Genomic DNA, 27,037 nt, shown 5'->3' on the forward strand with positions numbered 1-27,037 from the left:
TTAGAACAATTTAGATAAACTGTATTTGCTTAATAATAAGATTACCAATATATGGAAATTATTATGTCAGTCAATTACTACTAATATAATATATATGTTTTGTTAATAACCACTATTAGGTGTTTTAAAATGTTATTTATATGTATATGTTAACTTAAGGAAAGATACTAAAAATCATATTTCTTTGATCCATCTGTATCATAAAATAACATGGTAATTTATAGCTTAATGATTCATCTAGCAATCTAACACAAAGACTGCAGAGTATTGGATATTGTAACTGATTTTACTTGAGCTGTGCATAATTTATTATATGCATATTTCACATTTCCTACACTCAATATTTTCTTAAATTGTTACCTCAGATAAATATAGTCTCTTTAAGATTATGTTTTAAATATTTACAGTATATTTTACAGCAAATTAATTAATGTACATAAGTTATCTTTTATCAAAATCAATTGTACAAACTTATCACATGTGAGTTGTCTCATATTGTTAATGAGGCCAGTGGTCAGTAGAGGACCAAGATAAATTTGCAGGTTCTGAGCCAAAATTCCGAAGTCTGTGCTAACATCATACTTTTTTTTTTCTTTTTTCTTTTCTTCTTCTTTTTTTTTTTTTTTTTTTTTTTGGTTTTTCGAGACAGGGTTTCTCTGTGTAGCTTTGAGCCTTTCCTGGGACTCACTTGGTAGCCCAGGCTGGCCTTGAACTCACAGAGATCCGCCTGGCTCTGCCTCCCGAGTGCTGGGATTAAAGGCGTGTGCCACCACCTCCGGGTGCTAACAGCATACTTTATTGTATGGTGTATATTTGAGACCTTGTGAGCTCAACTTTTGGATTTAGAAAAACATATATTTGGGAACTTTGATGGGAAGTCCAGAAAGCACTTCAGGCAATAAACAGTGTAGGGAAGGATATGTTGATTCTTTATGATAAAAGAAGAAAACTATGCAAAGTTCAACACTGTATACATATTCATCCAGCATTGTGTAAAGACAGATTTTCAAAGCTCCCATCTCAAAAGTGAGAACTTTAGGCTATCTTCTATTTCATCAAAGTTTCTTAATGTCAACAACTGCACTTGGTACTGGAATTAGCATTTATACCCAAGTGGTAGGTATAACTACTTCTTGAGTTATTAAAATGCCCTCGCATTTAGCTTGACAGTTTTTTACTAGATTACATATTCATTGTTAGACAAGTGATTCGTATGGAAGTATCTGTTTTAACTATTATGACAAGATATCCTCATTCTCTTGTTGCAGGGCTCTCCGGGAGAGCGAGGCTCTGCAGGCACAGCGGGCCCAATTGGTTTGCCAGGACGTCCAGGCCCCCAGGGCCCTCCTGGTCCAGCTGGAGAAAAAGGTGCTCCTGTAAGTAATGTTGAGGGAAATATATGACGCTGCCAACCTGCACACATGATTTCTTTTTATTCGAGAGTATTAGCTCTTCATACGCCACTGCATTCTCCCTGCATATGTGCCTGGCATATGAAGACGACTCCTTGTGTTCTCACAATAGAGGACCTTTGAAATTCAATTAATTGAGATGGCATTTTCCCACAAGTTGTGAAGCCCTGAAATCTGTGAGGGAGTGGAATGTTATTAAGGTAAAAGGCTTCTAATTTTGCTCATTTAAAAGGTAAAATGGGAGTTTTGATTAAACGTTGTATACTTCACTGCTTTATACTAGAGAAATGTTAAAACTTTTTACATCTTTCAGAACACACCTTCCATCTCAGGTGTTTACATGATTCATCGATATATCCCACAGGACTCGCTTGAGATTCTCATATAATTTGAGTTTTGCTCTTTGGTGGGCGAAATAGGAAACGTGATTATTTCATGTCATAATTATTTGACTTAAAATTTGTGTATCTCAATTGTTGTGGACTTTATTCTGTTTATTAGGTTTGCCTCTTGTTTCTGATATTGATTCAACCATATTAAATTTTATAAAGCATCCTCTAAGATGAACACACAAATTAATTAAATTAGTGTAGCCTAAAAAGTGCTATGATGCACATAAAATATAACTTAATATTTTTTTCTTGTAAGCTGTGAGATACACAATTGAGTTTAAACTTGTAATTCAAATATCACTGTCCTTCAGTTACTGTCTTCAGCTCTAGTAATGGAATTATACTCATTGTCCATACATTTTTCTTCATTACCCTGTTCTGATATTCAAGTCCTGTGATAGAGTACTAAAGTCCTTTTCAATCCTGTGATAGAATACTACATTGCATAATTAAGAATGAACAGTAATATCCTGATCCATGGTGTTAAGCTGAGAAATCCAAAATGAAAGATCTTCTTCTCAGGAAGAGCTCATGTTGTTCTATCCTAGGACAATGAAAGTCTACAAGTGGCCAGAACCCTTATATATCTATTTAATTCTGTAACAATTAACTCAACCCATTTCTAATGCCATAATTTCTATTTGCGCTCATGGGATGATCATCTCTCATTAGGCCTGATCCTGTAATCAATGTATGGACAATGACCTTTTCAACATATTTTTGAGGGACATGTTCAGACCTTGATAGTCCTACTAATTTTTTCTTTGTTATTTAATCAGACATTGACACTGTTGGATATAAGTTATGCTTTGAAGCAAAGGCATACTGCATATTTTTGCTAAGAATTTTTCTGAGGCCATATCTTTAACAATATACTGTACATTGTTAAGTGATAGGAAAAAATGGGCACAATGTCTTTGATTCCAGCTAATTAAAACATTTAGGCCATACATAACTTGTACAATAAAGGATGAATACAGACAAAAGGAACTTTGGAACATAGAAAATATAATATAGTGTATTCAATCCTATGGTTTAAATTGAATACATATTTTGGTTTAGGAAGTAAAATGCCGAATTAAATATCAAAGTAAAAAGCACTGCCAATTGTTTTAAAATTTAAAATTTAATTTAGAGAGACTGATGAAAAATTATTTAAGAAGCAGATTAAGGCCTCACAAGGTTTGACAGTTGGTGATATATATATATATCATGGCTAGCGGGACCATGAAATCCTTGTTTAGCTAGGCTCTCTCATTTTTTCACATCTAGAGCTGCAAATATTCATATTATTGTACCTTTTGTTCTTAAAAGTATTGAGAAAAACAAACTGGTAGATACTGAATTAAGTAGTTTTTAAGGAAGGTATGAGCTTACATACATTAGCAGAATGTAGTTCTGGCAGTGTTGGGTTAACACTCAACATATTTAACATATTTTAACATATTCATGTAAAAGTCTTGTGAAACTTCATGGAAGTGTTGGCCAAATTTTTACTAAAACACCGTCTGTTTCCCAAATTCCAAATATAAATTTTGGCCTGAGTTGAAAATATTAAATAGTTACCAAAAGATACATGTTTACATGAAGTATAAAAGACATGCTAGATCATGCGGAAGTCAAGCTTATAATACACTACCCTAATCCAAAGATGTACATAATACTTAAAATGATTGACTATAGCCTAAACATGATTTCCAAACTATCAGTCAAATTAGAATCTCTTGGTGGTGGGATTGGAAAGGGAAGATAAACCTATTTCTTTTTTTTTTTTTGGTTATTTTTATTTTATTTTCCAGAGCTGAGGACTGAACCCAGGGCCTTGCGCTTGCTAGGCAAGTGCTCTACCACTGAGATAAATCCCCAACCCCAAACCTCTTTCAACTTATCATTTGGGGATAGACATTTTGATTATGTGACAAATTACAAAAAAAACAACTATGATTTGCGTATATGACTGCCACCTTCTTGGATTATAGATAAGCTCTGTTAATTATGTATCTTTTGATAGTGCAGTTGTAGTAACATGAGACGAAGAAGCATCAGTCTGAAACAAAGTGAGGTCAATGCTTTAACTAAATGTGAATTAAACAACAGGAGTCAATAATTTCAAGGAAAATCAGTTTTAAATATTTCCTATAATACAAGCATGTGTTTGTATGATTTTAGAATGATGAGTGCCAGATTGCAAGTCTGAAGTGCCATTTGAAATAATAGGTTTAAAACCAAAGCATTCTACTCTCATGTGATGCAGTGCTGAGAGAGAACAGAGATCTAGAATCACACTATAGAGAATCATTATAGACATGAGTTGTGGAAGTCTCCATCAAAAGCAGAGAAAATAGACACTTACTGATTATAAGTTTGTGTATGGATGGTTAGCTCCATGGGTCCATAGAAGAGAAAGAGTGTGAGTAAGCGTGGATCTCAAAGAAGAATGCAGTAGCTAAAGGTACTAGTGGGATTGGATGCAATCCCTCTCGTTATTAGAAAACCACGAGTATATTTGTTTATTTCTCAATAAAAAATGAGATAAATGAGAAGTGAAGATATTAAAGAAAACAATGAATGAGAACTAAGAACACTGAAGTTCAATAGGCTGCTGACTTCTACTCGACCTGAGTTGAGAGCTCGGCTCTCTCATCTATTTAGTTCATGATGTCGGTTAAGTTCTTCACTTCAGAGCCTATTTTCCCATATCTGAAAATAAGATAGTCATAGGAGTTTGAGGATCATGTACAGTTACAGTTCTCAAGCATCATATAGAGTTGTGATGCCTTCAGTAAATAACCATGACTGGCACAATAGTCACAATAGTGAACCAGAACAGTGATTAAAAATAGATGAAACAATGAGCAGAAAATAACATATGGGAGCTTTGGAGTGATGAAGGATGCATTCTAGGAGTTGTGATAAAAGTTGAGTTGTATAAATTTAGCAAAAAAAAAAAAAAGCAGTAAGAAAAGTTACATTTGTAGCAGAGCTGTTTTATTCTTCTTGCTACTAGATGTCATTGGATCCTAGTAGGAACTAGGTCAAGGTAGTGTCTTCATTTCTTTTCTTATAAAATACTCTCTTACAAGCAACTTCTGGGAGAAAGAGTTTATTTTAACTTATAGTTCAAGGTACCAAGAGTAATAGAAGGGAAACCAAGGCAGCAAGAGCTTGAAGTAGCTCATCACTTTGCACCTCTAATAAAGGCCAAGAGCAAAGGATGATGGTGTACTTAGTGCTTAGTTAACCATTCTCCACTTATAACAATCTAGAATGCACCAGTCTAGGAATAATGTCAACCACGGTGGGCAAATCTTTCTGTCCCAATTAATGTAATCAAGACAATCCCCCACAGTCATGCCCAGAGCCTTCCCCTAGATAAATCTAACTTCTGTCAAGCCAGCAGTTGACACTAATCATTAGAGTGAGGCAAGTGCTCACTCTGAGGAATGATAAGCAAATACATTCATCTAATGATGTAGATTACCTGACCGGCTCTTCGGTTGTAATGGTGAAATGATGTGGGAGGAAGAAAAAGACACGAGTATGTGAAGGCAGCAAGTTATTTCAGTAGCTCAGAGAAAGGACACTAATATTTGACAAGAACTTTCAATGAAGAGGAAGATATACTGGAAATGCTTTTAGGAAGTACATTTGGTGATGATCAAAAGGTAGCCTGGTGGTAAGTCGATTTCCTGGCAGTCATGTGGCCCTAGATTTGACACCTAGCACTAATAAAATATTGTTTTAAGGAGGTAACTTGAGACAAAACACATAAACATACATCAGCATAAAGGGTTAGGAGACTGTGAGGTAAGTGGGTGATGTAAAGGGAAGACAATCAATCCCTTGTAGCTTCTCAGTTTATGCAACAAGAGAAAAACCACTGATAACAGTCTAGAATGTTGTCTCCAACAAAACCTATAGAAATTCTAGTATGGGAAAATACATTATTTTCAAGCCAGAAAGCATATTTTTTTTAATAGCAGTAGAAGTTGTTTTCTTCAGCAAGGCTCTATCTTTTATTGTACATAAATTTACAAGTAGAAAAGTGATGTTCTTGCCAGAGAGGCACAAACAGAACCGGAGAGAAAGAGAAACCCAATACAAAGGTTGTTTGGCATCAGGAAAAGCAGACATGAATTAAAATATCCAAAGTCATAGAATCCACAAAACACCTGTAAAAATGGGGGAATCCATTGCATATAAAACATATCATAAAATTTTATGTATGCTTAAGTCTAACATCTGCTGAACAGCTACTCCAATAGTTCTGGGAAGGCTAGGTATGGGCTCAGAGAGACAGTACCACCTGATTTGCCAACATTTGTTTGGGGAAAATATTTTTAAAAAGTACTTATTATGTCACTTGTGTTTAATAAATTTTGTAGAGTGTAGCCAGAGACTTATAAATTATTAAAGGTGACATAATTTTTGTTGGTATTATTAATTACCTACAGAGTGTACTTCATTGTTTCTGTTTGCTGCTAACAGCTTCCAATCTGTTTCCCAGAGAGATTAAACAATTTCTTTTCTAATCATAAGAACAGGGATATGTAGAGGTGTGTGTGTGTGTGTGTGTGTGTGTGTGTGTGTGTGTGTGTGTGTGTATTTTATGTATGCATGTATTATTTTTAAACCATGTAAAACTTTATGGATTTCTTGGAGCAATTTAATGATACATTGTATTTTAATGCAGGGAGAGAAGGGTCCTCAAGGCCCTGCAGGTAGAGATGGAGTCCAAGGCCCTATGGGTCTCCCAGGGCCTGCCGGGCCTGCTGGCTCTCCTGGTGAGGATGGAGACAAGGTTGGTGTCATTGTTTGTGTTAGTGTATCATACGAAAGCATATTTAGTGCTTTCTCAGGGACTCTATAATTAATCAAAGATTAATTCTAAAGTGGAAGATTTGTGGTTTTATCTTTTTTATTTTTGATACCTTTTATGTAATGAGAGGTATTATATACCTCCAAAAGTTAAGAAATATGCCTTTCATAAAACAGCATACGTAATAGAAACATGAAATGTATAACAGAACAATAATTTCATGTTTTTAAAAACTATCTTCCTTAAAATATTATAAATTGAATATAGTTATTTGTACATGTTTAGTTCTGAGAACTTGTGCCATAAGACTTATGAATAAGCTCCAGTATCACTGGTAAAAGGATTAGTAATCCTTTTTACCAACATATGAATAATAATTGTTCTCAACTTTTTATATCAGATGGAGGGTTTCATTGTTTCAAGTTGGTTTCTAATTTTATTGTAATATGTAGAAATTTTGTGAAGTAATGTTCTTGTAATCTTACTGCTTGGAAAACTGGGAAAAAAGAAATAATACATTTTGATCACCATGTGTTTATATATGTGTAGATCAATGTACTTCCATTGTCAATTGTTGGTGGTGATATTCAGGACAAAATCATTTTTTGTTTGTTTGTTTGTTTGTTTGTTTGTTTTTAGAGACAGGGTTTCTGTCCTGGTGCCTGTCCTGGATCTCGCTCTGTAGCCCAGGCTGGCCTCGAACTCACAGAGATCCAACTGCCTCTGCCTCCCGAGTGCTGGGATTAAAGACATGTACCACTTCCGCCCGTGCAAAATCAGTTTTTAAGGTGTAGTTCTAGTTGTTGTCCTCAACTTAGGCTGACTTCATCTTCCTATGTATTTATTGGTCAATTATAGACCATCAGAGGCTGAGCAAGCTTTCACATTGAGACCATGGTTTTAAATACTAGCATGTAATTACATTAAGGGTAAAGTGGTAACATTTAACGATAACGATGAAATTTCAGGTATGGTGACTTGGAAATTAGCTTTAACGTGCATCTTTCAAACACAGGGTGAAATTGGAGAACCAGGCCAAAAGGGCAGCAAAGGTGACAAGGGCGAAAACGTGAGTTCCTTACAGTTTGGTGAGGGAGCATCATCCTTTTAATCCTTTTACATGGTGGTTTTTCATAGGAACATTTAGCTCTCGCAGATTTCTTGTCAGATAATAGTTGTACTGTGAATTTAAATGGAAATACTTGAAATATGTTTGTGTTGGTTTTTATATAAACAGTAAACAAAATAACTTTTACCTTAATAAAAATTTGTAGTATAAGGGTTTGGGGAGATGCCTTCGCTCGGCAAGCAAGGACACTTGTTGCTTTAGCATGCAGACCTATCTTGAGATCCAAGAATCCATGCACAATGCAGGAGCAAATGTAAGTTAGCCTAGGTCAGGGTTCTGTGAGAGACCATTGCTCAATGAAATAAATCAAAGAGTAATAGAACAGGTTACCCAGACATCTTACTATGTACTTCACCTGATCCTATGTACATAAAGCACATATACAATGCACACACATATGTGCACACCAAAAAATAAATAAAATAAAAATATATTGATGTATATATATATATATATGTGTGTGTGTGTGTGTGTGTGTGTGTGTATTCATATACAGACTTCAAAGGTTACAATTGTTTTATATTTATTGCCTTATAGAGGACCTGTCTTCACAAAACTGAATTTTATTTCATTCTGTAGTGACAAATATTGGTTGAATATCAGAATCACACAGATATGTAGGTGGAAAAGAGATGAAGTTATTGACATTTTTGACATCTTACATTTCAGAATCATAGTCCATCATCAAAGCATGTCAGGGCAGGAACTTAAGGCAGGGATGTAGAAGAGGGAATTTATGCTGCTGAGGCCATGGAGAATTGCTGCTTACTGGCTTGCTCCTCATGGCTTACTCAGCCGGCTTTCTTATACCATTCTGGACCAGAGTCCCAGTGGTAGCACAACCCCTTTCATGGGCTGAACCTTCTCACACCAATCATTAATCAAGAAAATGTCCCACAGGTTTGTACACACAGTTCAGTCTTACGGGGACTTTTCCATAACTAGGTTTTCTCTTTTTAAATGACTCTCACTTGTGGGAAGTTGACAAAACACTAAAAAAACCAGACTCCCTTTATGCAAAGCTTTATCAGTTAATGCAAGAAAAAAAGGGATGTGTCCATGCCTAGATGACCCATTACCTGTTGAAATCTATTCTTCAAAATAGTCTCATGTATTTGAATGTGTAACACGTGTGTGCACAGAAATTCTTGATTTTCATATATTAATATATTCTATGTACAGCATCTTAGAAACCTGTTGATAATTAGAAGATAGTATACTATTTCTTGTACTCCTGATCTCTCTCTATATGTGTTTATGTATATGTGTATATACATATATATGTATATGTATATGTATATATATATATATAAAACTAGAGAAATATAACTTTTAAAAACATCTTTAAATTATTATAGGTTAGTAGGAAAACCTAGTCTTAGATAACTACAACATTCAGAGTGGAACATTTTCATGTTTTTAATAAATATCAGTTTTATCTTGATTATACATATGAAAGTATATATCTGCGGGGAATAAAATAAATGATGGTTGCTGAGTAATTACAAAGCCATCTAAACAATACCTTTGTGTTTCCAATGAGGTGTAAAGGTGCTTAATAGATTTTAGTCAGCCATTGTTTATCTTGGTCAGCCATTGTATTCTATTTGTTTTAATTTTACTGATGCCTTAGAAGCTTTGATTTTAAGATTTCTGATTTGTTTGTCACTTCAGGGCCCTCCTGGTCCCCCAGGTCTTCAAGGACCCGTTGGTGCCCCTGGAATTGCTGTAAGTTTTCATCCCTCTTTGATCAACAAATTTAGGTACTTTTAACTCTCTGATTAAATTTAGGATTTAATTATGTCAGTCCTATATCTATTTGACACTGTGTGGTAATAAGCTTATTTGCGTGCTAAACACTGAGTCACACTTAAATGATCTACTATAACTTGACACATTTAAAAAATCGTGGCACCATTTAAATAAGAACCAGTAGAACATCATTCAATATCTAATAAATTTGAATATTATATTTTCTGCTGGACCATTTTTACTTTATTTGGTGAGATGATCAAATCAAAATCAACTAAACTCTAGAGACAAAGAATGCTGGTGAACCAAATAATGACATATTTGGAGAAGACTGTGGGAATTTAGTCTACTTTGTAAATATAGGGTAGATTATAAAAATGGCTGCCATTTTTAGAATAATGTATCATAATGTTTTTATTCAATACTGATGTATACCTTGCTGTTCCTAAGGGAGGAGATGGTGAGGCAGGTCCCAGAGGACAGCAGGGAATGTTTGGACAGAAAGGTGATGAGGGTGCACGAGGCTTCCCAGGACCTCCTGGGCCCATAGGTCTTCAGGTAAGAAGCCTCTGTATGATATTCACTGACTGCTCATTATTGGTTTCCAGGGGCAGGGAAACAAAGCAACATCCTTTTTCCTATGTAAAATTAAATGCTGTGTGCACTGTGTGGGGGTGGTGTGGGGGTTTTGTGTGTGTGTGTGTGTGTGTGTGTGTGTGTGTATCAAAGCAAAACATCCCACTCAAATATGCATCTGCTTGATTTCTGTTTCTGACACACTAGGCTATACCTCGATTGCCAATTTGTTTTCAAATGCAAACCACAGTCTTGTAGCTCTAGTATTTAAAAGAAGCTGTTTGAAATAGTCCTTCAGAAGAATTAGTATTTCAAATGAATAACTAAATTGCAAAGAATTTAGTTTGAAGTAGCAGACTGACTGCAGCAGCAAGTATTAAATAATGGACAAAATGAATAGGTAATATATCAATAAAAATAGCTTAAAGGATAATTCTATAGTTTATGAAATGTATTTAAAAATAAATATTAAATTGTACAACACTAAAGCCCTAAAACTTCTATACCAAATATATCAACTTCTCCTGAAGAATATTTCATTGTATCCAATTTCTCCTCCCAAATGTTTTTCCCTTTCCACTTGATATTGTTGGTTCCTACAAACCTTTGGATCTCCTGTGTATCTTCGACTTGCTTGTTATGTACACATCTATTTTTTCTTTGAGCAATGATATCTTGGTTTTCACTTACATTTGTGTACTTTATAGATATTGCTTTTCTCACACTAGTGATATTGCAAAAGGAGAGCAATCCAAATCATAGTACCTACAAAATAATGGGAAGTTACAGAATATTGTATGAAACTGGAATAAATATATATGTAATTTTTTAAATTTACAAAAAAACCCAGAAGGATTGATTTTTAATATTAAATAACTTATGATATAATTTTACTAGTTACATTGTGATGCCGTATTATAAATTATAACATAAATACCTTTATAAAATAGCCAGTGAATAATTACTAGTGAACATGATATTCTAATTTCTTCTTTGTTGAATATCAAGATAGTTTCCTATGTTTAGTAGAAAGTCATTACTTTCTTATTTTTTTTCTGTTTAACTATTTTAAAGTTGTTGATAATTATAAATATAGCCATGAGTGGAGCTTATCTACATGTGTGAGAAGTAACACATTTAAAAAAATAAGAAGTAGAAGATAAAGTCAGATTGCAATAAATATGTAACTGTTTTAATTTCTGTATTCTAAATTAAGTTAAAGGATTATCCTCAATCCTGTAAAATTGAACTTTGAAGCATAGCTGTCATGTTTGAAAATTGGTTCACCTTTAAATTCTTCTTTCTGGGTCTGAATATATCTATGATCTGTTTTAACAAGTTTTCCTAAAACTTTTATTTTGGCATTCATATTAACCAACTTTTTTAATGATAAAACAAAAATGATCAAACAAATAATATTTATAATTGACATTACCTAAATCCTATCTACATTAATTATCCTCTCATTTAATTGTTCCATTTTCATACTGCTTAGTGTATAGTCAAATGTAGACCAAACACCCTCCATTTTAAAAATGTTTCTCATTTTTTAATGTGGGAAAAACTTTCTGTTAACTAATTCCTTCCTTTAAAAATTCCCAATTAGTCAGGTGGTGGTGGCAGGAGAGAAGCCAAAGAGACTCCGGCCTGTGTGGGGTGGAGACTCCATCTGCGTGCATCTTGGGCCTGAGCCAGGCCCTGCAAGGCTGCAACCAAGTGGCTTTTTCATGATTTGTGCCCTACAAGTTGGACACCAGATGTAACATGAATCTTAAAAGGCCTTATAATTAAAAAAACCCAGAGCCAGATATCAGGGTGAAAGCTGAAAGATCAGAAAAGCAGTGCAAGCCACAGCCAACTTTACCTTGCCAACTCTAGGAATCCTCTAACTGAAATCCTAAGTCCTCACCTGAAAGGGTCTCAGCTGAACTGTCTTAGTGCCTGTTTCCTCACACCTTATATATCTTTCTCCACCCTGTCATCACTTCCTGAGATTAAAGGCATCACAATATATCAATCCAGTCTCCTCCTCCTCCTCTTCCTCCTTCTCCTCTTTCTTCCTTCATCTGATTTAAATTCTAGAAGCTACCATCACAAAATGGTAATCATTTGGGGAATGTATAAGCTGATATCTTTTCTTGGGCATCATATTGACTGTTAAGAAAAAGCAGACAAAATTCATACATATATTGTTTATCATAAACCACTACTTAAGGCTTTTTACTGAAAAAAAAATGGTATGAGCCACATTGCCACATTGGAAATATTTACAAATATGTCCACTAAAGGATTTCTTTCCTCAGAGTCAGTTATAATGAGTAGAACATAAAAAAAAAAAAAAAAAAAAAAAAAAAATTTTCTGGGCTATTACCTGGTCTAAAGCAAGAACAGGACAGTGCAAGTAAAGTAGAATGGACTTGTCATCTGTGGAAATGAGCAAGCATCACTCAGCCAGTCCCATATCCACTCTGCCCTGGAACACAGTGGAAGATAGAGCATGGATGCTTTGCTGTGAGCTAACCAAATAATTTGCAGCTGTTACATTTAAGTCCCAAAGCCAATAGTGTTGCACGAATCCTAAATGGTCTTATAATAAAAACCCAGAGCCAGATATTGAGGTAAATGCTGAAAGATCAGAGAAACAAAGGAACAAGCCACAGCTACTTCTGACCTCTCCAACCCCACGAATCCTCAGACTGAATGCAGTCCTCAGTCAAAAGGCCTCTACTTCCTGTCTCCTCACACCTTATATGCCTTTCTCTGCCCAGCCTTTTCACTTCCTATCTCAACCTTCCTAGTGCTAGGATTAACAGCATGTGTGCTTGCCAAATACTGGGGTCAAAGGTGTGTGTCACCACTGCCTAGCTGTTTCTCTCCTAGACTGGATCAATCTCATGTAGCCCAGAGATCCAGATGGATCCAGACGGATCTCTGTCTCTAGAGTGCTAGGATTAAAGGTGTGTGCCACCACTGCTTGACCTCTATGTTTAATTTGGAGGCTAGCCTTGTCCTCTGATCTTCAAGCAAGCTTTCTTAGATTTCAAATACCACACAATAGTTTTATTAGTATGTTAGCTTTTAGCACTGTTGATGGTTTTACTTCTTTACTAGATTTAATATGAAATTTTATAATTGTTACATTTAAATTCACTGTGTATAGTATACAGCATGTATATAGATGATTATATTATTAACATTGTTAAAAATTGGGCAAAGCCGGGCAGTGGTGGTGCACGCCTTTAATCCCAGCACTAGGGAGGCAGAGCCAGGCGGATCTCTGTGAGTTCGAGGCCAGCCTGGGCTACCAAGTGAGTTCTAGGAGAGGCGCAAAGCTACACAGAGAAACCCTGTCTCGAAAAACCAAAAAAAAAAAAAAAAAAAAAAAAAGGGCAAATCCTTACTCAGAACATTAAAAACCAGATGGCACTTGTGTTATTTCTACCGAGTAAGACTCACACTATTTCACATGCATGTTCTCTAGTCATGTCATGTATGCTCATTTGTTCAGACATAGTTCTTCACAGTTTGTCTTTCACTCCAGCATTAATATCACGTTAATTGTACCATATGACTTATTTAAATACATGAAGCTATGTTTCAAAGCTTAAATTTTTAGAATAATTGAGGTTTTTGAGTATCACAGCAACTGTTGAAAAGAAGTTCTTATTGGGTAACTTTTCCTGTTTTCTTAGGATTAGTTCACCTAACTGTTCATGCAACCAATAGTTTCTGAGATGGCAAGTTTTGCTTCACGTTCCCACTTGTTACAAGAGATTAAAAAGTCAACATCTAAGAAAAGTATTGCCTCCAAATAGATTGGGAATATGATTTTATGAATAAGGAACACAGAGTATTGCTATGACAAGAAAGAGCAAATACACGGAGTTCTGTCTGGAGGAATTCAGAAGATGAAGCAGTAAAGCAATTTCCGAATGGAGATATAGACAGGTTTAATAGCAGTGCAGCCTGCCCTGGCTCGGCCTGAGTTTTCCCTAACATTGTTTCTAGTCTTCATTTACAGTGTGGTTGATACAAAAGAGAGAGATTAGGGGACACAGAATAATGGGTTTCATGGCTTGTGGATTTTTAAGATTCAGGAGCGAGTCAATCGACTAAAAATCAGAATATATGTGTAACTTTGGAACTATATTGGAATATTTACTTTTAAAAAGGTGTGCCAAACTTTTACCTGACTGTGGTAATACAAAAAATATAAAATACAAAATATAAAACATATAAATGTAAAAAATCTTTAATTGAGTAAAAGAAATAGAAAAAGGGAGAGCTGTTTGTATGATCAAATTTTATTTGTGTTTATTGATTTATTTATTTTAGCAAAACTTAAGCTAAAATATATAGAACATGGATTTTACTTGTTAATATAGTCAGATTTTATAACATGTAGGAAATAGTTGACTGTTTTTAAGTGTTTTAAGATATGTTTGTTTCTGAATGTTCATTTCCACATGATTAATTAAATTTATATTTATTTATTGGTGGCATAAATTGATCAAAAGCACATTTTTTTTTTGGTCTTTGGGGTGAGTGTGTGTTATGTGTGAGCACAAATGAACATGTTTTATTGTGTGTGAATGAAGTTTGTGGGTAACTTCAGGTTTGGTTCTACTTTCTACCATTTGAGACAATGTCTTTTAATGTTTGCTGCTGTGTTACTACTGCTGAAAATGCCAACAAGCTACAGAGCATCCTCCTGTCTTTGCCGTCCATCTCTGTACAAACACTGGGATTACAGATAAGTGCTGCTGTGTCTGATGTTACACAGGCTCTGAGAATCCAAACCCAAGTCCTCATGTTTGTGCAGAAAGCATTTTACCATCTTAGCCGTTTCTGGATCCTCAGATGTATTTTTTAAAACACATAGATGACTTTCTTTCAAATTGCATTTTCTCAGGGGTTACCAGGCCCTCCAGGTGAAAAGGGCGAAAATGGAGATGTTGGACCCATGGTAAGTTGTGTTTTCCAGGTATTCGATGGTATTGTGCATGCCAACACTACTCACATATTAATTACAATTCATCCATATTAACAAAAGGATTGTGAAATTGTGCTGCTCTCCCGCTAAATTCTGTTTTCTATTCATATGTCATCAGTAACAATCAACTGTTAATACGATCTTAAAAGTATTTATCTTTTATCTTTATCCATTTCAGAATAATGTTGTGTGCATACATGACATTTACTGGTTCACATATTTAATGAATCTAAACCATTTTTGTGATCCGATGCCACACTAGCACCTTGTGACTCTTTTGCTTTGGACTTTGGTGTGGAACGGGTAAAGAACATATAGCATGCCTGTAGGATTTCTATAGTTATGAACTACGGGAGGAGAATATAAGTGCATTATACTGTGAAACAACTTCTAAATTTAGTGAAGAATGCATTATGAATTTGAGAATTGTAACATACTTTTTTATTTATCAATTAGTACTTTTTTACTTTAAGAACTCAACCTACACTTTCAAGTATATGTGATAAAGATATAATTGCTCAGAGTATTTGAAACATTTGATGAATGTATGTCTTAGTTGCTTTCCTTCCATCATTGCTGACAATCTTGATTGACTTCAAAATACATCTATATATGTATGTATGTATTGGTTTTTCAAGACAGGATTTCTCTATGTAATAGTCCTGGCTGTCCTGGAACTCTCTTTATAGACCAGGCTGCCCTCAAACTCACTGAGATCTGCCTGCCTCTGATTCCAAGTACTGGAATTAAAGTCATGAACCACCATCACCCAGATCAAAATACATATTTTAATTAACGTATTATACCATATACTCTGATCACGTTTTGTCCTACCCCAACTCTTCCCCACATACCTACTCTATGCCCTCTCTCTTAAAAAAATAACAAAAAAAACCCAAGAAACATATAAAACCCCACAAAACAGAAACCAAAATATACAAGGAAAAGACCAATAGGACAAAAAAAATCTACAAAAATCTACACCTGATTGTGGGGGTCTACTCCTATTTTGAAGTTTTATAGCTGTAAGTTACATTTAATTCACTTTAAGAGCAACACCCAGATTTATTATATACTTTGAAAATTTTCCTGTCTTCAGCAGATCTAACTGTGAGGGATCCACGGTATATATGGTGATGAGGTCATACTCTGAAACAGCAGGAGACACACTGTCGTACACTTTTAGAGCCAGTGCTGTGGTTCCCAGAGTTACTGACACATTCTCCTGGAGCATATGATAGGTCAGGTTAGCTTCAGCTGTGACATTGGATTAAACTGAGATTTTTTTTTTTGAAAAAATACTAATGACTAGGTATTCACTATTGTCTATTCTCTTTATTTCATTCTCTGTCATCTCATTTTATTTATTTCTTTATTTTGAACTACCTTAATTGCAACCTAGAAGTAAGGGATGTTGGTCAACAGTGTTTTAACAAATGGATCCCGGGATAATTTTAGTGTATATTCAGGACATAGCAACTTCATTGTAGAAATACAACTAAATAGTTATTTCCAATTCTATAATGTCAAACTTGAGAATTCATACACTCAATCATGTTGACACGAATTAAAAACAATATTCGTTCATTTTGTTCCCTAATTCTAAACTAGTCCAGTAATAGTTTTCTTTTTGTTGTTGTTGTTGTTGTTTCAACGTTATGGTTATTTTATGCTGTAAAATATATTTCCATAGTATGTCACTGACTTTATTGTGAATAATTTGTAGCAGCAATATGTTTTGTGTGTTGATTTCCTATTATTTATGTTTTTTAAGTATTAATTTCCTATCAGTGAGTAAAGGGTCATTTGATGGTGTGATATAATATTGTCTTCATCCTGCTTGTTTATAGACCTGGTGTTCTCCTCTGCCTGTGATTTCATAGACACAAGACTATCTTAGTTATCTTAAAATATGAAAATGTTAACCGTATTTGTGTGTGATCTTGGCAAACTCTGTCATTTGTCTTTTCTAGGGTCCACCAGGTCCTCCTGGCCCACGAGGCCCTCAAGGTCCCAATGGAGCTGATGTAAGAACTCTAAAGTGTATGCTAGTTAATTGCAAAGGACATTCTGTGCCAGTATTATATTCTGGCAGATGGCTTATGAGATACAATGGAGATTATCTCATCATGGTTTATCCTTAGAAGTGGACAAGAACCCAATGATCATCTACTCATCCCATATCATTATAGACAGAAAGAATTAGCTTTTTTCCTGACCAGTTCACAACTAATATAAAAATAGAAACCCAGTTCACACTTAACATATATTTATTGGTGAAAAGTATCACTTGTATCATTATGAACTTTATTATTCAGAAGAGTATACTTACACTGTAGGTAAGATATGATATTGTTCTGTAAACAGTTATTAAATTCTTCAGTTTGAGCTTTTTCTCTCACAATGATTGAGAAGTTTGTAATTGGCTTTGAATGTACTGGTCTAGGTGTGTACTCTAAATGCCTGTTAGTTATGTTTCCACAGAAAGGCTTTTATCTAAATGCTTTACTTCATGCATTTCTAGTCTATAAAGCATTCAGAGAAATATGTGCATTTGTGCGCCCTTTCTCACTGAGAGGAAACAGTTCCTTCTCAGTTATTTAAAGAGGACATTCCCCTCAGAAACTGGTCCAGCATTCTGATGGAATATTATAGAATTTGGAAATGTAATAACGTATCCATGCTACTGTTATCTTCTATAGATTTCTAGGCCTATGTGATCCACTTCTAACTTCATGTTTTGCAAATGAAGCCACATGTTTTCCACATTCCTTTCAATTGGATTTATTTTCTCTCATGCTTGCCTTTAATTTTATCAGGTCAGAACTAATAAAAGATACCAGTAGCTGGTAAACTGGAAAAGATATGGAGCCTTCATTCCCCAGAGGAATCTAATGCCTGGCAGTTTATAAGGGGTTTGTTTCTCCTATGCAGCAAGTCATTCTTAAATTCAGTCATGACTGGGATTCAATATAAAATCATATCATAAAATTGTCCTGATTTTCCATGGGCATAGGCACTGGAATTTTGTTTCAACTACCAAGTACATGACAAAATCTGGAAGTCTTTTTGCCCTATGCTTCAAATTCTGGAGAAATTGAAAGCTGGTATAATATATTAAATTATTTGTTGTTAGTAAATGTGACATCTGTATAAGTCATTACCTTTGTTGCACCTCGCAATTTACTCCAAATTCCTGTGCACGATGCTCTCTTTAACAACTCTAGACACGTGTCTGTGAATGAACATTTCATTAAAAGTATAACACTGTTTCTTTTTCTACATCTCAGGGACCGCAAGGACCCCCGGGCTCTATTGGTTCTGTTGGTGGCGTGGGAGACAAGGTAAAGACCACTGGCTAAGACAGCCGGAAATCACAAGCTTTGATAATTGTGGGACATACTTTGCATGCCGCTAGCGTAAGGTCGGTGCTAAGTGTTGTACATATATTCACAAATTCAGTATTATTTACTGCAGACCCTGCCCAGATTGAAGTTAGTCTCTGATGTTGTGTCTTTTGTATGGACACCTGTGGTGATGAATGCTGCATCCGGATTACTTCCTGTCTCAGTACAGTGTTGGAGTCATAGTTATCTGCTTTCATGAACAGGGAAAGCTGAGGCTTAATTGCAGTGATTTGGTGAATGTTTCTTCATTAGAAAGTGACAATGCCAAGCTCCACTTCAGCTTCTGAATGTCTGACGAGACTACAGTTAGTCACAGTTGGTACTTAAAGCAGGAGAAACACTTTTCTACAACTGATCCAGAGGCTGAAGGAGTCTTTCACGTCAGAAAACAATTAATCACTGATTTTTGTCACTTTTTCATTACTAACACTTCAGCCTATCTCTGGCACTTTTCAAAGCTCTTGGCGTATGCCATAACATCTGTGCTCAGAACAGCTCTTTTTCCTGATAAACATTATTTCATCTTAAAAATCTATTCTTTCTTTTTTTGAAATGTCAAAATGATTCTTTGATTTCTTATTTATGTATTCAACCTCACATCTTAATAGAATTTTAAAGAAAATTATCATTGACATTTGCTTCATTTAAGAAAATTATTTGCCAGTTTTGAAGGACAAAAAATTAATTCATACCATAAAATGTTATACAAGGAAACTATGTAAAAATTTCACATCTACTTTAACTATTAAGTAATAGCTGTAATGTTTTTATTTCGACCTTGAAACATGATTCTCTTCTTTGCTTTGAATTCTTTTTGACACATTTTATTTTATAATTAAATTCATTTATTTTCATTAAATGAGTTAACCCTCCAAAAAGCAGCATAATGAGATTAGACTGTGTTATATTGATGTTTATTTCTGCTTTTCATCCCGACTCTTGTATTTATAATTAACTGCATATGACTCACTGTTCAAATAGCTCATTAATTACTAAATTAAAAACAAATTACACTTTACAGTTCTTAGTGGATAAAGAATGCTTTTAGAGGTTTGTTTATAGTCTTAAAGCGAAAGCTACATGTTGAGAAAGGCACAGTTATTGGGAAAAAATTCTCATTAAGCTTACTAGTCCTAGCATAAAAAGCATAAGGCAAGACCAGCATCCGAGACACCACTGTCTTGAAAAATCCTACCGACTTTACCCCCTCTACCTTTTTTCTTGAGAACGTGTCCTCTGGGCTCTGATGCTGCCTAGAGAGTTAAGAATAGTCTGTGATTTGAATAGACATTTCAGTGTGCTTCGCCTGTGTCCTAAAGATTGTCAATAACAAGCGAATAGTTTTAAGTACTTTATTTTTTTTATACTTTGTTTTCTATGAATCTCATTAATAGTCACTTTTGCCAATATTGGGAGTTAGAGGGAAGTCTCACACTATTGTTATATAGGTAAAAGGTCAAATGATAACAATTTGCCATTTTTGAGTCTTGTAATATTCAATAAGGCTGGTGATTTGACTGTTAGTTTTTAAGTTAATTTGTATCTATTCATTTAAAATTTGTTTATTTTTAAAGTTGTGTGTGTGTGTGTGTGTGTGTGTGTGTGTCTGTGTGTCTGTGTGTGTGCACATGCACGTGCTAGGATCTTCCTATGGTGACTTTTATACTCTGTAAATACCTAAATTGAAACATGTTATTTGATAACAATATTTTTCCTTTAAAATTTTTTTTTCATGACGGAGAAAATGATAGGAAACCCTAATCTTAACTTTAAAAAAAGCCTGATACGATATAATTTCTTACGAATTATAAATTTGTGACATCAACATGGATTCTGACTGATTTCATTGCAATTTCTGTTTTGGAAAATTATATCCATCAATTACAATGAGAAACAGAGGCTGATGACCATGAGCCATGATTTCTTTTGTGCGAATATACCAATCTGTTCTTCATGAACTGTGTAAATATGGGAGATTTCTCAACAGTTTACCCAGACCAAATAAGCAACACATTTTCATAATAACAATAATTTGTAATTACTCTGAATATGCAGAACAATTTGCTGTTGCTTCTGCAGGAAGCACTCTTAAGTAAGCAAAGAGTGCACTAGCAATACGGCATGATAACTGCACACTCCTTTATCCCCTTCACACACCAGTGCTTTATCATAGAACACCATTATATTTCCATAGAGTAAATGCCTGTTACCTTATTCACACCATGGAATGGACCTCCTTAACATGACATATTCTGTTGCATTGCTGTATTTGTTTGCAATTTTGTCAACCCATTTCTAAAAGACTTTAATATAGACTTTTTAGGAATTATTGATTTTATCTTCATTAGTTTGTGATTTATATAATATGCATTTGTTTATAATATGCATAAAGAATTTTAATATTCTGAAAGCAAGTGAATATTGATATACTATTCTCAAAGATTTCACAGAAGTTTTTACCCTTGTTACTGTTTAAACACATTTTTGACATGATTATTTTCTTCATTTTTGAAAATTGGAAATAATCTTTTCAGAATATAACTTCCTTTATGTTTAACAAAGATGGAAAGAGATGAGCAAAATATATTGATGTTGACTTAAAAATATATAGTTTTATTTCTAGTTCCAACTTTCCACAATAATACATGATAATATGACACATAAGAAAAATATTTTGTGTTCAATACATTTCCAGGACTTTCAGTAAATATTGCTTATATTCCATGTGTTAAATATTTAATATGGGAGCTTTACAGTTTATTTGAATGACAAAGTACTTGCTTCATTTTAAATATGTGAATAGCACCCCCCAATTATTGATATATTATTTTATCATATTAGGATAGTTGAATGAGTCTTTTCTTCATACATAATGTAGATGCAATATTATACTTGCATTAATTGTCCAAAATACAGGACATATTTGCCATTTATCTTGGGAAAGACAAAACTGACATGCAATTCCACAACTAAGAAATTCCTTGAAAGTACTTGATGCCGTCATAGTTATACAAACACCTCAAGCAGTTAAAATGTCTTTGTATTTCAGAAGACTAAGAAATTTTGTGAAATAATTTCTTCTTTGGAATGATGTTTGTATTTACTATGGAAAATTTCAAACCAACCTAGCATTACTGGTATGTGCCAGGAAGACCTGGGATATCATCGTTTAAAATTAAAAACTACAAGACTCCCACCCACCTCATAATGCCTACAATTACTGATGTTGGAGTTGTTAGGAGAGTGCTGAGTGGAACATTCGCTCATGTGTGCATATGCGAGCGCATGCATGTGCGTGTGCGTGTGCGTGTGCGTGTGCATGTGTGTGTGTTGCATCTCTTTACTTAAGTAATAACTGGAATAATACATTATATTTTTATGCATTTCTAGGAAGAACACATTAGCAGTAGACTTCATAGCTAAATCTGAGGAAAGTGTTCTTTGTACATAAACATTACAAATTGGATACCCTTCATGATATCTTCATTTAAATATGGATTGCTGTTTTCTAAGATTTTTTTTTACTTGTCAGATGACCTGGCAAATATCCAGCTGGATTAAAATGAGATCATAAAAGCTATTAAATTTATAATATTTAAACACTTAAATAAAAGACTTTTGATTAAGTACATTCTGTATTTCACACTGATCTCCACTAACTCATTCTGTAGGATTATCAATATAGTGCCAAGTTTTTTACTGATATATTTTATTAGCAAGAGAGTGAATTTATAGTTTAGTAAAAATATTCCCATTTTAAAATCAATAATCATGTTATAATATGAATTTTGATGCCACACAAATGCAAACTGTTAGAAAATGTTCTGATTTTTGTTGTAGCTTCATGGTAACCTGGGTTGATGTGCTGGATTTCATCTATGAAAATTGAATCAGCATTTAGTCTGTTTCCTCACTTGAATTATTAAGACCATTAATCTAAGTTCTCTTTCTTATTAGATTTTTGATGTTTTTAAAGCAGTACAGTAAGATAGAGGCTGGTCTAAATTAGGATGGCCATAGGAAAGTCATTATTACAAATAGAAACATGATTTCCATGTTCTTACCCTCATATGATACTTTCTTTGTAGGGTGAACCTGGAGAAGCCGGGAACCCAGGGCCCCCTGGCGAAGCTGGCTCAATTGTAAGTCCCATAGTCGTAAAACCATTAATAGACTTCATTAGATATTTAGGAATTACTTTTAGAGGGTTTGAACATTGAACTTGAATCCTAACAGTATCTGTTTTTCCTCTTTCTTTCCAACTTATTTAACTGTGACCATGAATACAAAAACATATTGTTTAATAACTGACTATCCTCTGCATATTTTGATAGTATCTAAGTTTTAAAAGGTCACATTTACATGATTTAAGTCATTAAAATGATAAGATAATCATTATATACATTGTGTTCAGTGAACTGTCCATAATAGATAAAAAACAATTTTCTTGCTGTATTAAATAAACATTTGTTAACTAAAATTTATTATTATAACATAAATTAAACTGCCATTAAATCTTCTATAGTCCCTTGACAAGCTGGAAATGTTTTGACAATCTAGCATTGAGGGTTCATGACTATTGACATTTAATTAATTCAGTTCTGAGTCTGTTAGAAATTTTGCAATATAGAATACAGAGTAGAAAAACTGAAAATTCTCCAGCCCACTATATTGATATTAAGAGCTGGAAACAGTGCTTATAAAGTAACTATTTTTTTTTTTTTTGTATTCTTTAGGGTCCCAAAGGAGAGAGAGGAGAGAAAGGAGAAGCTGGGGCCCCTGGTGCTGCGGGTCCTGCCGGTGCTAAGGGGCCGCCAGGTGATGATGGTCCCAAGGGGAACCCGGTGAGTTTATCCTCTTTAAAGTGAAATTTGTGTCAGTTTCACTTATCAGCTTTCCATAAACAGATTAAAAATGTGGAATTCTGGTGAAATCAAAGTCATTATGTCATTTTATGTCATTTAATATATTTACATGCATTCTTAATTCCTTTCAGTATTATTTATTTATTTTTTCTAGCTGGAGAATATATCTAACCAGCAGTTGCCATGATTTTAACTTCTTAAACTAAAAACAACACTGTGGAACTTTGTTTTTATTCTAGTTTTCCTTTTATACCGTCTCTCTAGGGGCCTGTTGGTTTTCCTGGAGATCCTGGCCCACCTGGAGAACCTGGCCCTGCTGTAAGTACCGTGGAGAAATAAAAGGATGCTTTGGTGGGGTTGTTCCCTCAGTCTATAGTAATAATTAAAAAAAATTATGCTACAAGTGAACTTCTAAGGTCAGAGAGCCAAATGGAACAAGCAGAAATCACACTGACCCCAAGATCTATCCACCTCGTGACTCTTGTACGTCTCTTGCAACTGTCCTCTTCATTTGCACTATTATTGAAACTCGTTTGGATTACCCAAACAAATCATCTAAGTAGCAGCTAAACTTTTATTACAAAGTTCAAGACCTTATTTCTTAATGCTATTTATTATGCAAATCCTATTTTGAATTGCATTATGTCTGTTCCTGGTGAATGGAAGCACTAGTCTTATACATCCAGTGAGTCTTCCTCCTTTCTTTATATCAAAAAAATACTTTATACTCAGTCAAGTATAATAACAATTTCCCAAGTATTTATGGAAAGAGGAAGAAGCACCATTATCCAAAAAAATAAATACTGTAATTTTACTTGTTCATCTGATCACAGTTTATTTCACCACTACATCAAGATAGTCTGTGTAAACTTTGTAACTTTATAATAATAAGATATAACAAGCTGTGTTAATTTTTACTTTCAATTACAGGGGCAAGATGGTGTCGGGGGAGACAAGGGTGAAGATGGAGATCCAGGGCAACCGGTAGGCAAGAAACCTTACTTGTTTATAGAAGACTCCCACTTGTTTATAGAAGGATAATACTTTTTAAATATTAATAAGTATAAAAATAAGAATATCAGACTATATCTTGTTGTAGTTCATAAGCTATTTTAGCTAAGAAGCTAAATGAAATTACAGTATAGACATTTTAATATTTTTTGAACGACACAGAAGTGTTTTGGCCACATGAGTTCCTTAGGAAAGGAGAAATTTGGAAGGAATGAACTTAAATAGTTTTGAAGACAGCTGAGTCTCTTACAAGGTTCTGTCCCTCAGGTGTTAGAAGTCTAAGGTATACTTAGGGCACATATACTCATATAGTTGTTTACACACTGGCACAAAATGCTAGTGTTGTGTGAGAAGCAGTTTAGAGGTAGTAAGTCAATATGTGCACAGTTTGTAAGATATGATAAGATGTATACATGTGTATGTTAGGGGTTTGCTGAAACCTTATTATTGCTTTTTAAATGGCATAGGCTTCTGAAAAGAAAATTTGAAGCACTTTCCTATATCCATGAAGAAGTTTACTAAGTAAGTTTTCCAGCTCACTCTGGATATCTAGAAGCAGAAATGCCCTCTGACTGGGAGCTGAGGTTTTTAGGAAAGACAGATGTGTATAAATGAGAGGAGAGTCAGTTTCAGTTCCTATTTGGAGAAATTATGTTGGCTGTGAAAAATACCCAGCTTATTTAACAGTGCATTATACATTTATATCTAACTGTATTCATTTTCAGGGTCCCCCTGGTCCATCTGGGGAGGCTGGCCCACCAGGTCCTCCTGGAAAGAGAGTAAGGTTTTTTTTTTCATTCTTTATTTGAATTATTCACTGTGTGTTTAGATTGATATTACCCATGCAAGCTCTAGGCAGCATCTGAGGCTGAAAAATAACCACTTTCTTCAGTATGTCAAAATTCATCACTAACTCAGAGTACACTTTAACCATTTTACTGTCACAGTTTAAATGAATCGAACAACTCCTCTGTTGAGAGTTACCTGCTTCTCTGGATAAAAGTTGGCTGCCATTCAACACTTCCGGCCCCTGGTATTCTCCATGGGGGTGAAGTGTGCAAAGCTCGGTGTACACATTTTGAAAGCATGAATGCATATCAGTAGATGGAGTGCAAGCATCCATCTGTGTTGTAGACTGCCTTATGTTGTCAAAATGCATGGGCTTAGAAACAGGATTTTTAATGGAGCAGAGTTTTCATAAAGGACTATAGCAGCAAATTAGTAGCTATGGTCACATTAATTGTTTCTGTGCAGGTGAGATGTCTCAGTGGGTAAAAGTGCTTGCCAGCAAGCCTGATGTCCTGTGTTCAGTTCCCCAATCCACAGGACAAATGAGAGAACTGACTCCTGCAAGTTTGCCTTTGCCTTTGACCTTGACCTCCATACACATTCTTTTGCACACATGAAGACAAACACAAAATAAATAGGTGTAAAAAATTTGAAGAAACAAAGTACTACCATAGAAGCAAAGAGATTTAAAGATTTTAGATTAATTAGAAATAATAATTTCAGGTATTAATGGACAAGATTTTGATATTTTAATGCAGATCTATAATAATGCATTGATAAACAAGTTCATGACCTTTTCCTCTCCTGTACTTCTTGTATTTGAAGCTTCTGCCTTTGAGATATTCATAGACTATATATTAGGTTATTGTGAACTATAGTCATTCCACAACTATTGTGAGGTCGATAAGAATAAAAGTTTTTAATCTCTACCACTGTTTTTGTACCTGCTAACTAGTAATGTTTTATTCTGCTCCCCCCACTATTCTTAGTATTAGAACTATCCTAAATTCAGTTTAGCTCTTACATATAAATGAGGACAAGAGACATTTGTCTTCTAGTGTCCATGTCTACCGTATTTCACGTGACATAATATCCTCCAATTCCATTCAGTTTCTCACAAATGACAGGATTTCACCTTTCTTTATGGCTGACTAATACCCCATCTGATATAATTGCCACATTTTCTGTGGACATTAATGTCTGTTGATTCCATATCCTGGTAGTCATGACTGGTGCCGCAAAGAACACAAGAGTGCAGGGAGCATTTGGTAGGTGGATTTAATTCCCTTTGGAAATATAATAAGTAAGGGGAGGACCAGACCATATGTTAGATCTACTTTTACTCTTTTTGAGGAACTTCCACACTGTTTTCCACATAGATATACTATTTTAAATCACTGCAACAATGTATGGCACTTCATTCTTTTGTATCTTTGCAGCTTCTGTTGTTTTCTTATAATAGCGGTTCTAACTGGAGTATATGACCATTCTAATTGGAGTATTATGGCATTTACCTCATGAACATCTTGAAAAATGTTCATTTTACCTCTTTTGACAAGTGTCCACTCAGATAATTGGCCCCTTTTTAATCCTGTCCTTCATTTGGTAGTTGTCACTACTGCTGTGTCCAGTTCCTTTTATGTTCTGCACTTTAATCCTTTGTCAAATAGTTGACATATGTTTTTTTCCCTCTTCTGTGCTGTGTATTGAACCTACTGATGGTTTGCTTTGCTGTGTAGAAGCCTTTTTATCTGACATCATGCCATTTGTCTACTACTTTCCTTTATAGTGGCAATCATCAAAAATTATTGTTTATGCAGATGTCTGAAAGTGTTCCTGCTATGCTTTCTTCAAGTAGTTCCACATGTTGGGTTTTATATTATGCTCTGTAA

General features: G+C 34.6%; 1 protein-coding gene across 4 annotated transcripts in view; it reads left to right on the forward strand.

The window, feature by feature from the left end:
- Positions 1-27,037, forward strand: part of Col11a1 (collagen type XI alpha 1 chain) — a 195,596-nt gene that overhangs the window by 135,835 nt on the left and 32,724 nt on the right. For all 4 annotated transcript variants that reach the window (XM_059264978.1, XM_059264981.1, XM_059264977.1 and 1 more), the window contains 13 exons: positions 1,269-1,376; positions 6,498-6,605; positions 7,639-7,692; positions 9,427-9,480; positions 9,955-10,062; positions 14,993-15,046; positions 17,047-17,100; positions 18,364-18,417; positions 22,569-22,622; positions 23,217-23,324; positions 23,610-23,663; positions 24,276-24,329; positions 25,082-25,135. In XM_059264978.1, coding sequence (XP_059120961.1) covers positions 1,269-1,376; positions 6,498-6,605; positions 7,639-7,692; positions 9,427-9,480; positions 9,955-10,062; positions 14,993-15,046; positions 17,047-17,100; positions 18,364-18,417; positions 22,569-22,622; positions 23,217-23,324; positions 23,610-23,663; positions 24,276-24,329; positions 25,082-25,135 — 918 coding nt within the window. The remainder of the gene's footprint in view (positions 1-1,268; positions 1,377-6,497; positions 6,606-7,638; positions 7,693-9,426; positions 9,481-9,954; positions 10,063-14,992; positions 15,047-17,046; positions 17,101-18,363; positions 18,418-22,568; positions 22,623-23,216; positions 23,325-23,609; positions 23,664-24,275; positions 24,330-25,081; positions 25,136-27,037) is intronic.

The sequence above is a fragment of the Peromyscus eremicus genome, chromosome 6, assembly GCF_949786415.1.
Source record: "Peromyscus eremicus chromosome 6, PerEre_H2_v1, whole genome shotgun sequence".
In the NCBI taxonomy this organism is placed as follows: Eukaryota; Metazoa; Chordata; class Mammalia; order Rodentia; family Cricetidae; genus Peromyscus; species Peromyscus eremicus.